The sequence below is a fragment of the Balaenoptera borealis genome (genome assembly GCF_965194805.1).
Source record: "Balaenoptera borealis genome assembly, chromosome: 3".
In the NCBI taxonomy this organism is placed as follows: Eukaryota; Metazoa; Chordata; class Mammalia; order Artiodactyla; family Balaenopteridae; genus Balaenoptera; species Balaenoptera borealis.
The window spans coordinates 115222273-115234851 of NC_138866.1; the positions used below are offsets into that span (position 1 = coordinate 115222273).

The following is a 12579-nucleotide window of genomic DNA, read 5'->3' on the forward strand; positions in this document are numbered from 1 at the left end:
CCTACTTTTATAAAACAATAGATCAATCACTCCAAAGATGTCAGGGATAGTGAATCACCTAATGATATTTGGTATGGCTTCTTAAACTTTCATCTCTGTGTTTTTCTGCATTATTTGGAATCTTTATAATGAGCATATATCATTATTACCAGAATAATAAAATAGAATGATTTTTCTATTTGAAAACACTGGAAGCAAATATACCAAGATATTCACAGTGATTAATTCTGGCTGATAGGAATATGATTGCTGTTTTCTTCCTTAAGCTTTTCTATATTTTTTAAATATTGAAAAAATTTTAAGCTATTATAGAGGATTTTGGCATAAAGTGATAGAGTTCTGAATTATAGTTTTGGAAACAGTAATAAGTACCAGATATGAGGGATATTGCTCTGTTTAGAATATGATTCTTTCATTTGTAGTATACAAACCAAAAAGCATGATTCAGCATAAAATATAAAGCATGACATAAAAGAGAATCCAGGGGACTTCCCTGGTGGTGCAGTGGTTAAGAATCTGCCTGCCAGTGCAGGGGACATGGGTTCGAGCCCCGGTCCGGGAAGATCCCACATGCCGCGGAGCAAATAAGCCCGTGCACCACAGCTACTGAGCCTATGCTCTGAGCCTGTGAGCCACAACTACTGAAGCCCACGTGCCTAGAGCCCGTGCTCTGCAACAAGAGAAGCCACCGCAATGAGAAGCCTGTGCACCGCAACCAAGAGTAGCCCCTGCTCGCCACAACTAGAGAAAGCCCGTGCACAGCAATGAAGACCCAACGCAGCCAAAAATTAATTAATTAATTAATTGATTTTTTTAAAAAAAGAGAAAGAAGCCAGAAGCAGATGATACTCGACTTCTGTTAGGCAATCAGCACATTCATAAAGCTGGTTTCTTTAATTTGCATTAATCTAAACCTACCTTTCCAGTCTCATCCCCCACCTTATCCTCCTGATACACACAACATACTCCAGCCACACAGAGCCCTTCATCTTCAATGAGATCTTCATGCATTTGTATGCTATTTTGCTTCGTCGCCACCATTCTTTCTACCTACAATTGCATCCTCTTCTCTATGTGATATAATTCAGTGCTTCTTTTAAGACACAATTTAAGTATCACTGACTGCAGTACATCTCAACCTTGGCTGCACATCAGAATCACCTAGGGAGCTTTATAAAAATACCGAGGCCCAGGCCCCAACACAGCTATTCTGATTTAATTGCCCAGGGTTGGGGCCCAGGCAGCAGTATTTTTAAAAAGCTCCCTGAGTGATGCTAATATACAGCTAGGGTTGAGAGTCATTGCAAAGCCTTCTGCGATACCAGCAGGCAGAGTTAATTACTACCTCTTCTGCACTCTCATAGCTCTTAGATTTTCCCATTGCTCATGAAATTTAATGCTTATTGTATTAAAGTTAGTGTTATATAGTAAATGCTCAGTAAACGCTGAAGGTTGTTACCGTCCTTCTTCCAACCAAGCATATGCAGCAGTGTAAACTCGCTGGGATGTCACCCCTCCATGCCCCCTACACACACACACACACACACACACACACACACACACACACCTCACTGCCTTTTCAGCACAGCCCTAGACCTTGGGTCTGGCTTTTACACTGTTGAGATTTATGCAATGTAAAGAATTAAAGAAGCCAGTGTTATGAATGTGCTGACTGCCTGAGAGAATCCGAACATCATCTGCCTTCCACCCTCATCTTTGTGTCACACTTTACATTGTGTTTGATGTCAGATCCTGCTACTTTAGCTTTCAAGAGCAGGTTGTCAGGTGTACTTTGTCAAAGGCTTTCAGAAAATCCAGATAAATGATGCTGTAAGCCCTGAAACTGCCAAAACTATATTTTACACCTTCACAGTACTTGACAATTTTATTTAAGTGGAATCTTTCTTCCTTCAATTTACCTTTGCCTCCCTGACCCTGAGATCAATCAGATAACTGGAGACCCTTCCATTTTTGATACTGAGTATCCTCGGCTATGCCTGTGCCATGTCTGGCGCACAGTACACTGGGTGATTATCTCAGCCTCCCTGGTTAGGAGGAGCTCCTGGAAACTACTCCTCTCTGGAGGTGAGGTGGGGAAAGGAGAGTGGAGGATGAGGAAAGGAGACCAAGGTGCATCAGCAAGACAGAAGTTCCACAATCACACAATGCGCATACACACTCTCATCAAGGCAAGACCCAGAGCACTGAGCTTTCCTCTTCCCACTCGCCTGGAAGGAAACCGATTGCATTAACAGTCTGCTCTTTCCTGTTAAAAATCCTATTTGTAGTCATTTTAAACTGTCCTCACCAAACATCGCCGAAGGGTTTGGTGTCCATAGGATGGTAGTTGCTTATAGTTGCCCTTAAGTACCGCATCGTGGCAGTGTGGCCCTAAAATAACTTTGTTCACAGACATTTCTCAGCCAATAGATATTTATTTTGCAAAGTGATTTTCTCCCCAGAGTCTTGATGAAACTTTCCCTTTCTTTTTCCTTGAGGTCATCATGACCTTGATGAACAATAAGATGTACTACAACTGAGTCCAATGGCAAGTTTCACTAATGCAGAATCAGATTAATCTTCAAATTGAATAATCTTTGCATATCTAGTACCCTACATGACCTGAGACAAATCTACTAAGCTTTCTGACTTGGTTCTTTATTAGTTAAATAGCAAACCGTTACCTAGTTCCCTTGGAAGTTGTGCAAATTAATTAATGTTTGGGAAACGACTGGAAAATTTAAAACAGTCTATAAATACCAAACAGTTGCATCTTCCTTGCTGAGAGGGCCCAGGTAATTCATAACCTCCTATAATAAAGGTAAAATAATGTGCTTGGGCTCTACAATTAAATGTGATTTATTTGCAATACATATAATCTTTGAAATCTAGAAACCATTTAATAGAAACAATTCATATTTCATAACTATAATAAAAGCATGTAATGACTTTAGGAAAAGTAATATCTACTGTAAGTGATCTAGACATCATGTCTTTAACCATTTCTAAGATCTGCAAGAGTATGCTCAGAGTTTATCCTTAACCTGTTAATGTTGACTGATATATTTTTTACATTCTCCCAGTTTTTCTTTATCCTCAAAACTCTAATATGTATTTCCTAGAAAATTTGCCTGTACAAAACTTTGCTGTATTCAAAGCCTCCTGTCAAGATTTAGCACTTTTATATTGTAGTCATTAAAACTGAACAAAATCTTAATAGTTCCTTTATTAACTACTATTCTGACTTTGCATAGTGGAAATCACAACATGTTAATTGGATTTAATTAACTATTTTAAATTACACAAACTCCTTACAGTAGACAATAGCACAGGGTACTCATTAGCAATAAAACTGGAGCTGATACTGCTACTTTATTAAAACTTAATGAAACTATTCATAATCTTATTTATTGTTTACAAGAAGAAAACTGTGTTCATTTTGAAGGCAAAAATGTCTGCTGAAAACAAATTTTTGATCATTTAGGTGAAGGCTCAGAAGTTAATAAAAGGGTCCACCATATCCAACCTCACGGTTCTGCCAGCTCCTCATCGCACGAATCCCTATTTCACCCCTGTGCCAGTCTTACAAGTGGATGCCAATAAAGGTTAGTGATTCAATAACCATTTTATATGTTTAGGAACATAGGGAAAGAGCACTGAGGTGGGACTGGGGGCCTGAGTTTGAATTTGGATTCAGCCACTAATTCTCCAAGATGACTTCAGAAAAGTCAAGTCCTCACTGTGGCCTGAGTTTCCTTCTCTGTAAATCAGAAGGTTGGACTAGAGTCCCTTCCCACCTCTAAAATCCATGATTCTACAGATTTACTATTGATTTAGATGTTGATGTTATTACACATTAAAATTATTATTGTGTTTAAGTGATATTATTATAATTTTTCAAGCTTCTGAGCAGATAGTTTCTGATGCTTTTCTGATAGCATTTGAAAACTTATTTCAATATACTATTATGCAAAAATATGAAGCCAAAATTAATGCAATTAGCATTTAAACTATGAATGACTTAGTCGAAATACCAGAGTTTGTGAAACCAGTGGATTTCTTGTTTTTTAAGCAAAAGGTCATGTCATCTTTTATCTCAGTATTCCCAGTGCTTAGAACCATATCTAGCATTTTGTAGATACTAAATTGTTGGTTGAATGAATAAGCAAATGAAAGAGTAAGCAAATGACTAAGGACTGAGTGTCTCAAGTGTAACCCTCTTTACTTCTCCCTGCTACTTAATTGGCTGACATGTTAAAGAATTCTTTTTTTTTTTTTTTTTGGTTGCACCAGGTCTTAGTTATGGCAGGTGGGCTCCTTAGTTGCGGCTCCAGGGCTCCTTAGTTGTGGCATGTGAACTCTTCGTTGCAGCATGCACATGGATCTAGTTCCCTGACCAGGGATCGAACCCAGGCCCCCTGCATTGGGAGTGTGGAGTCTTATCCACTGCGCCACCAGGGAAGTCCCCCTAAAGAATTAAGTGGATCACCTTTTGTATCTCAAATATGAGCAAGTGAGATGATCTTTAATTATTTCTATCTCACTTTCTAACTGTTGTCTGGAGTATTTTGGATCTAAAGTTGGTTCCCCAGGGTTCTTCTGGTACCTGAAGATTTAAAGTCCCCCATCTTGTAGCTCCTGTATCCTCTGTCTGCTGACCCAGTCAGTGGTGGGGTACAGCAAAACTCAAGACAGCCCCGCATCATTATAAGTCTCTTAATTGATTAAACTTCCTGCAACTGTAACAATTACTTTCCTAGTTACAAATCATTGCTGTTTAGAAATCTTTGTGACACATGCTTTTAGGTGGTTTACATAATATTTACTCCCTGGGAAAACTTCAGCAGAGTTTCTACTTCTTGCTTTAGAAACATTTACATTCTTCCTGGGTCAAATTAAGATGAATAAAATAATGAATGAATGAATCAATCAATCAGTCAATCTATCTATACTTGCTTTAGTGGTAGACACAATAAAAAATTGTTGCAAAACAAAGGTAAATCTAGAGCCATGGCAACTTGGTCCAGAAAAACATGATATTTTCATCCCTCAATTATCTGCCAGAGAACACATGGCCTACCATAATATTTGTAATTAATTAACCAATTAATCAACACATATTTACTGAGTACTTGCCATATGTCTGGTACTGTGCAAGGTAATATGAGCGCCAGGAAAGCACAAGCCACACAAATGTAGATAGAGTGTCCAGATTTTAACATGTCCTGATGCTCTGAACTGTCATTTAAGTCACCCCAGATCTACACAAGTCCAGCATGTGGTGAAAGATGAACAACATCCAGAAGAGAGAATAGTTTTGGAAAATGCAGGGCAAACTTCTCTACTTCTTCTTGAATTATCTTGCTAAATCCAAAGAAGAAAGCTCCCCCAACCCCTCCACAATGGTTAAGAATATAAGTCTCATAATAAAAATTTTCCGTTTAGGCTCTGTGTGACAGTGGGCAAGTTGCTCTCTGATCTTAGAATAAACTCTAAACTCTGTAAACAAGGCATGCCTGACGTGGCCTCCCTTCCATTCTCATCTCATTCCGCTTTCTCTGTGCTCCAGTCACATGGGACTTCTCTCTCTTCCTTATCAGGCCAAGCACTTTTTCACATCAGGCCTTCACAAGTGCTTTTACCTCTGCCTGTAAAAGTCATTTCCTCAAGCATCTGTCTTTTTCCTTTATAGATGATCACGATTTGTAATTATATATTTATTTGTGGATTTATTTAATGTCTTCTCCATCACTAAAGGCTCCATGAGGTCTGTCTGGTTCACCATTGAATCCCCACTCTCCAGAATAGTTCCTCAGTGGGGATATTATAACAGGCACTTAAATATTGGTTGAATGACTGACACAATGAATGAATTTCTAATTCCTAATCTAGTCAACAGGAAAGTGAGAGTTTTGAAAATTAAATGAGACAAAGGTGTTAAGGGATGATTTTCAAAAACAGGTAAAATCCTGACTCTCTTACAAATGAACACATGTCAAAGATTTTATTTACTTAATTCATCAGTTAAAGGAGAGAATTTGTAAGCTGTCACAACTGGTCCAAAGGAGAGTCCAAAGAACGTATCTTTGTAGATCAGGAATATTGAAATAAATTTGCAAATAGATGGAAAATTGACATTTCTATGGAAAGAAGGAATGTCCCTTCACCAGACAGAATTTTTTTTCATGTCTATAGATATGAATTATTTGCATTATTATCAGTTTTTTCCCCACAAGTTAACCTTAATCTCTACAGAGTTGTAAAATAGCCTAGTCAAAGACTAGGTTCAGATAATTCCTGAATGCATTCCATTGAAAAGGTATCCAGTAATCTCTTTTGCTTATTCTAAAACATTAAAAAAAAAATTTCCTATAATCTTCCCCCATTTTTGATACAAAATGATCTAAAAAAATTATTCACAAAATAAGGCTGGTCTCATTAGGTTTGGCCTGATAATTTACATAGATGCAGCAAGAATGTTAATCACCACATAGGCCATCTTAAGTTTACTCTGTTGGAAGTTTTCATAAGGAATCTCAGATTGAAGTTTTTAAATCCCCTATTACTTGCTAAACTGAGGCTAGAAAATCAAGCCCAAGAAACTCTGTCCACCATATTTCAACTACAGAACCTATAAATTTGGGTACATTCCTCTCCTCTAGAGATGCTCCAAATATCCTAAGGTTCTTGGACCTGTTGGGAAATGACATTCCTTTCCACCTGTAAGGATGGAAATCCTGTAAGCCATGTATCAGGCCAGTTTTTCTGGGAGGGCTTTGTAAGCATTTGGTTCCATAAAGTCAAGCTTAGTTCTTTAAATGTAACTTATTATACCTGACTAATAACATCATTCTTAAATATGAAATTCCAGGCAAGTTCTTGGTTGCATAAGCAGTTTTTTCAATTATATCTTAATAAAAGAAGAAAAGATTCTTATTGAAACTATGCAAATAACCCATATTGCCATGAAAAGTAAGGGGGCTCAGTCAGAGTTTCTGAATTCGGGAGGTGAGAGGGAGCTCATCTAAAGTAGTAGAAGTTCAATTTCTTTATTTTCTGGGAATTTTAGGAAAATTCAATTCCTGTAAGTGCTCATTTCTCTCTATAAGTCAATCAGAACACAGCTCCTTTAATTTGAGATTTTACAATCTAATTTATTAATACCATCTGGAGACAGGAAAATATTCTACATTCACAATGAGAAATAAAGGCCTTTCTGAATTACAGATACATAGACATACAGATACAGAGAGAGTTTACAGCTTCAATCCTACAATTTCAGCCACAAACGAAAAATAAACACAGAAACACAAAAATGTAATGGTCCAGATAGCAAAAAGTTAGTCTCCTTCCTTGTGGGTATGAAATTCCTAGTTGAATTGAGCTCAAAATACACACATAGACAAACAGAAGTCTACAAACCATATTCTCTACTGTCTCTCACTCGATAGGGAATAGATCTCTGTGAGATCCATTCCCAAAACTCACCAAATTCTCAGTCGTAGCCACCAACAAGGACTAACTTATCAGCCATTAATATGGAGTAATATCAAAATTAGAAAAACAAGAGTCAGCAAAGTTCTATTGTCACTCTGAATTCACCTATGGGTGCCAAGAAAATAAGTGCCTGGCTTGGTTCCCTTTCATATGTACCATTTCTGGCAATTTCAGGTGAATCTTTTGCTCATCTTGGTGGGATCTCCAAAATTGTTAAAGGATATATATTTTTTAAAGTAAAACCATGACTCTTATACAACTATAAAATGAACACATCAAAGATTCTGTTTAACTCATTAATTAAATGAGGGAACCAGTAAAATGTTACAATTGATTCAAAGAAGAATTCAAACAGCAGACAAATTTACAAATCAAAAATTTGGAAATAAATTTGCAAATGCATGCAGAACTGAATTTTGGGGGATAGGAAAAGTACTGTCCCTCCATGTGACAAAATTTATTTGCATATGTATAAACAAGAATTATTTGCACTGCTTTCGGTTTTCTATAAACTAACCTTAATCTCTACAGAATTGTAAAAGAGATTAATCAAAAACAAAGGTGATTATAGGGTCAGATAACCTCCAGTTTCCAGCATTTCGATGAAAAGATAACCAGTAATCTCTTTTGCTTATTCCAAAATCATAACTTTTTCCTTTCAATGGTAAATGCACACGTGTGTTTGTCTAAAATTAAGTGAATTGCTTCAACTAGTACTAAAGCAAGGGTTAAAATCATGCTCATATTCTTTGGGATTCTCAGAGAATGAAACTCATTCTAGTAATGAAAATACACTGAATTAGAAGCAGCTCTGTTTTTCACATCTGCAAAGTAGGCACAGTTCTTGGACATGGGATATGATATTTATAGGTGGAAAATATTTGTGAGGACAAAGAATTAGTCTTTATATTTTAAAGTAGTTAAATTCTGGTGTTATAACAATTAAAACCTGGAGTACTAATTTTGAAAAGGGCTTGAAGAGTTGTACTTGGGATCAGTAGTTCTTAAGTTTTAACAGTGCAAAAGATCGACCTGGAGTGCTTATTTAAAATGTAGATTACTGGCCCCAATTCTAGTGATTCTCAAACTTCAATGCACATAAATATCTCCTGGAGCCTTCCATAATGCAGATTCCCAGGGGCCTCAGAAATTTGGACAGGTCTGGGATGGGGCCTGGGAATCTCCATTTTTAATAATAAATTCTTGCCCCAGATAATCCTGCAGTAAGTAAACTGAAGACTTCTCTTTGGAATCATTGTTTTAGAATCATTTACCATCATTGTTTTGGAATCATTGTTCTTAGTGAAGTCTTCTTCAGCTCTCCCATCCCTCAGCGGTCATTCTTCTGAATTCCTATAACCCTAGACTTTAATTTCCTGAATGTGACATAATATACTCCTTAGAAATAATAAAGCAAATGAAAACAATATTTATCCCTCGTAGGATGTGTGCCAACCTCTTCAACCTAGTCCAGCTTAGGACACAGTTTTTTACTTGGATTTCATTGAGACCCAGGGTTCTTTATTTTTCTTCCTATTAGCTGAGAACAACAAGAAGCTGAAGCCCTATCACAGGTCTATGTCAAGTACTCCCTGAGTTTCTGGGTTTCTGGCTTCAATACCATAGATCCACCTTAATGTGAGTTTTGCCCCTCACAGAAGGTTTTGCTCAATTATTCATTTACTCATTGATTTATTCATTTTTTTAAAACAATGTCTCCTGTCCTTAAAAAACCTTGGCACCAGTCATATTGACACAGTATGAGTTCTAGGAATTGTAAATTAGTCACATTAATACTAACCATGTTGCCCAGTAACACTAAAACAACCTACTTGGGCATTCACATCATCTGGTAATATGCGACATGTCTAAAAATAACTCTTTTTAAAAAATAAAATATGGGGGCTTCCCTGGTGGCGCAGTGGTTGAGAATCTGCCTGCCAATGCAGGGGACACGGGTTCGAGCCCTGGTCTGGGAAGATCCCACATGCCGTGGAGCAGCTAGGCCCGTGAGCCACAATTACTGAGCCTACGCGTCTGGAGCCTGTGCTCTGCAACAAGAGAGGCCGTGATAATGAGAGGCCCGCGCACCGCGATGAAGAGTGGCCCCCACTTGCCGCAACTAGAGAAAGCCCTCGCACAGAAACGAAGACCCAACACAGCCATAAATAAATAAATAAGTAAATAAAAATTAAAAAAAAAATAAATAAATAAAATAAAATAAAATAAAATATGACTCATTGTAACAACAGGAGCATGATTTCAAGCACACAGATTTTCTTTCTTTCAGAACCAAAGATCTCCTTAGTTATTGACTGTGTACCTGATTTCTCTGAAATTTAAAAAGAATACCAATATTATCAATAATTGAAAATGCCATTAAGTATAAAGAAGTTTCTGTTTGCATTGGAATTATATTTCTACCTTAAAATGAAATTATCATAGTACAAGTTTATTTCATAATACCATTATTAGAAATGCCATTTTTTCTTGGGTTAGATTAGGCTTAAATGAACAGTACTATGGCTATTTTTTCATGCAAAAGATTAAGGCACTAAATGTAGTCTCACAAATAAACTAATGAATAGAGTAAGTTACACTTGTGAAATTTATAGAGTTCAGACTTTGTGGAAATGCTTGAAGTTAAACTCATATTCTTCTAACCTTCCTTTTTAGGTATTTTAAGTATGATAGAACAAGGATTGATTCCACCAACAGCAAGAATTACCTTTCAGAATCCACCCATTACACCCAGAGCAGCTCCTCTGCATAGTTTTGATGAAGCACGTAAGATTTTGACTACCGGTAAGACAGTCTTGCCTGTATGTTAGTTGGGGATACACAGAAATTACCAAAATCTTTTATCTTCAATAATAGGACAGGAGGAAACTTGTAATGAATCTAAGTTTCACTTTACTGAATAAAGTAACTTTAGTCTCTTTGTGAAATACCTACTCAGGGCCTGTGTTCTCTATGTGTTAGAAAGTTGGTATTTTCAAGGGATTTGCAGCTTGGTTGGGAAAATAAGACAAATATAATAAAAACAAATAACAATACAAAGTATTATAGACTGAAAACCAAATGGATGTTAAAGTCTAGTACTATAGGTGTTCAGAGGAATGATCGCTGAGAGGTGAGATAATAGAAGACTTCAAAGAGGAGGCTGGATGAAATAGGAGAAAAGCACTGACCTGGGAATCTATAAACTAGTTGCGGAACCTCACGCAAGCCATTTACTTTCTCTGGGCCTCAGCTTTACCAGTTATAAAATGAGGGGTTTTGGCTAAATTAATCCTTCTGTTCAACAAATATTTGTTGAATGCTTGCTTTATCCAAGGTAGCTGGGGAGAAGGTAGCTTGCTTTATCCAAGGTAGCTGGGGAGAAGCTATCCAAGGTAGCTGACAGAGAATAAGTCAGACAACATTTCTACTCTCATGGTGCTTAGAGTCTAGCAGGTAAGTAAATGAGAATTTAAGCTAGGGATAAGTGCTAGAAATAAAATAAAACAACATGGACTAGAGAGTGATGAAAGGAAGTGATTGCTTTGCTTGGGAGGGAAGGGTCAGGGAATGTGTCTTGGAAGACGTTGAGATCCAGATGATGAGAAGGAGCCAGTCATGTAAAGATCTAGGGAACAGTATTTCAGATGTAGGACAGCACAGGCACAATGGCCTGGGGCACTAAGGAGGGAATGAGCAAGAAGGCTAGTGTGGCTAGAGGGCCAAGAGAGAGGGAAGAGATAAGGCTGGAGAGGTAGAGAAGACTGAAATGATGTAGGGTAGAGCAGGACTATGAGTTGTCCTCAATGTTCATTCTCCCCTACTTCCACAGTAATAGAGTCATGGGTGGGCACATGTCAGCTTGGCCAAAGACAACATTTTCTAGTCTTCCTTTCAGTTAGGTGTGCCATGTGCCCAGGTTCTAGACAATGAGGATGTAAGCAGAAGTGGAAAGGGAAACTTCTGGGCATGGCTTCCCCTTCTCATTCTTCATCTCTGGCTAGCTGGGATGCAGATGTGACGAGCAAGCACTTTGGAGCCAAAGATGGAACTCCAGGTTGAGTCTGGCAGAGATGCCCTGACAACCTGCGACTATCTTCCTTTCAACACTTGTGTGAGAGAGAAATAAACTCTTAATTTGTTTAAGCCACTCAGTATATCTTAGGATCTTTCTTTTTAAATGCCTTAGACTATAGCAGAACCAGTATGGCAGCCTTTCAAACCATGATGAGGAGTGGATTTAATCCTAATTACAATGAGAACTCACTGAAAAGTTTAAACAGGAGGATGAGGTGATCTGATTTATATTTTAATAAGACCATTCTGACTGCTTTACAGATAATGAATCATAGGGGAGCATGAGTAGAACCAAGAAGACTAGTTAAAAGGCTATATTGGTAAACCAGGTGAGACATGACGGTGGATTTGAGGAGGATGGTATCAATGGATATGAGGAGAAGTGAACAAATTCAGGTTATGTTTTGGAGGTGGAGCCATGAGGACTGGCTGATGGATAGGAATGAGGGAAAGAGAGGCATCAGGGATAAATATATATGAATGTATGTATGAACATACCCCAATTTTGTATCCATTCTACTGCTGATGGGAATTTCAGTGGTTTATACCATAGAGCTATTATGAGTAATACCATTATGAACATTCTTGTACATGTCTTTTAATGTAAATATATATGCATCGCTGTTGGATACATATCAAAAAGAGGAATTGCTGAGTCACAGGGTAAATATATGCTCAGTTTTAGTAGATAATGCCAAACAGTTTTCCAAGGTGTTTATACTGATTTATTTTCCTACTAGCAATATATGAGCATTCCAGATCATATATATCTTTGTCAACACTTGATATTTCCTTTTGTTTGTTTGTTTTGCCATCCTGAAGACTCTGTTGTGGTAGCTCTTTGTGGCTTTAATTTCTGTTTCCCTGATCACCCATAACGTTGAGCAGTTGTTTTGATATGTGTATTGGTCATTTGAATATCTTCCTTTGTAAAGTGATTTAGAACTTTAACATTTCTTTTTTTTTTTTAATGGGTTGTCTTTCTTTTTCTTAGTTATTTATAGG

The 12579-nt window shown here is 37.5% G+C and overlaps 1 protein-coding gene and 1 long non-coding RNA gene across 2 annotated transcripts in view; one reads left to right on the plus strand and one right to left on the minus strand.

Moving 5' to 3' along the window:
- LOC309624842 (IQ domain-containing protein H-like) overlaps positions 1–12579 on the plus strand; it is a 102070-nt gene that overhangs the window by 68201 nt on the left and 21290 nt on the right. Inside the window, exons 6-7 of the mRNA XM_082383548.1 lie at positions 3485–3605; positions 10174–10302. Of these exons, the coding sequence (XP_082239674.1) occupies positions 3485–3605; positions 10174–10302 (250 nt within the window). The remainder of the gene's footprint in view (positions 1–3484; positions 3606–10173; positions 10303–12579) is intronic.
- Positions 1–12579, minus strand: part of LOC309624853 — a 57603-nt gene that overhangs the window by 23666 nt on the left and 21358 nt on the right. The window lies entirely within an intron of this gene.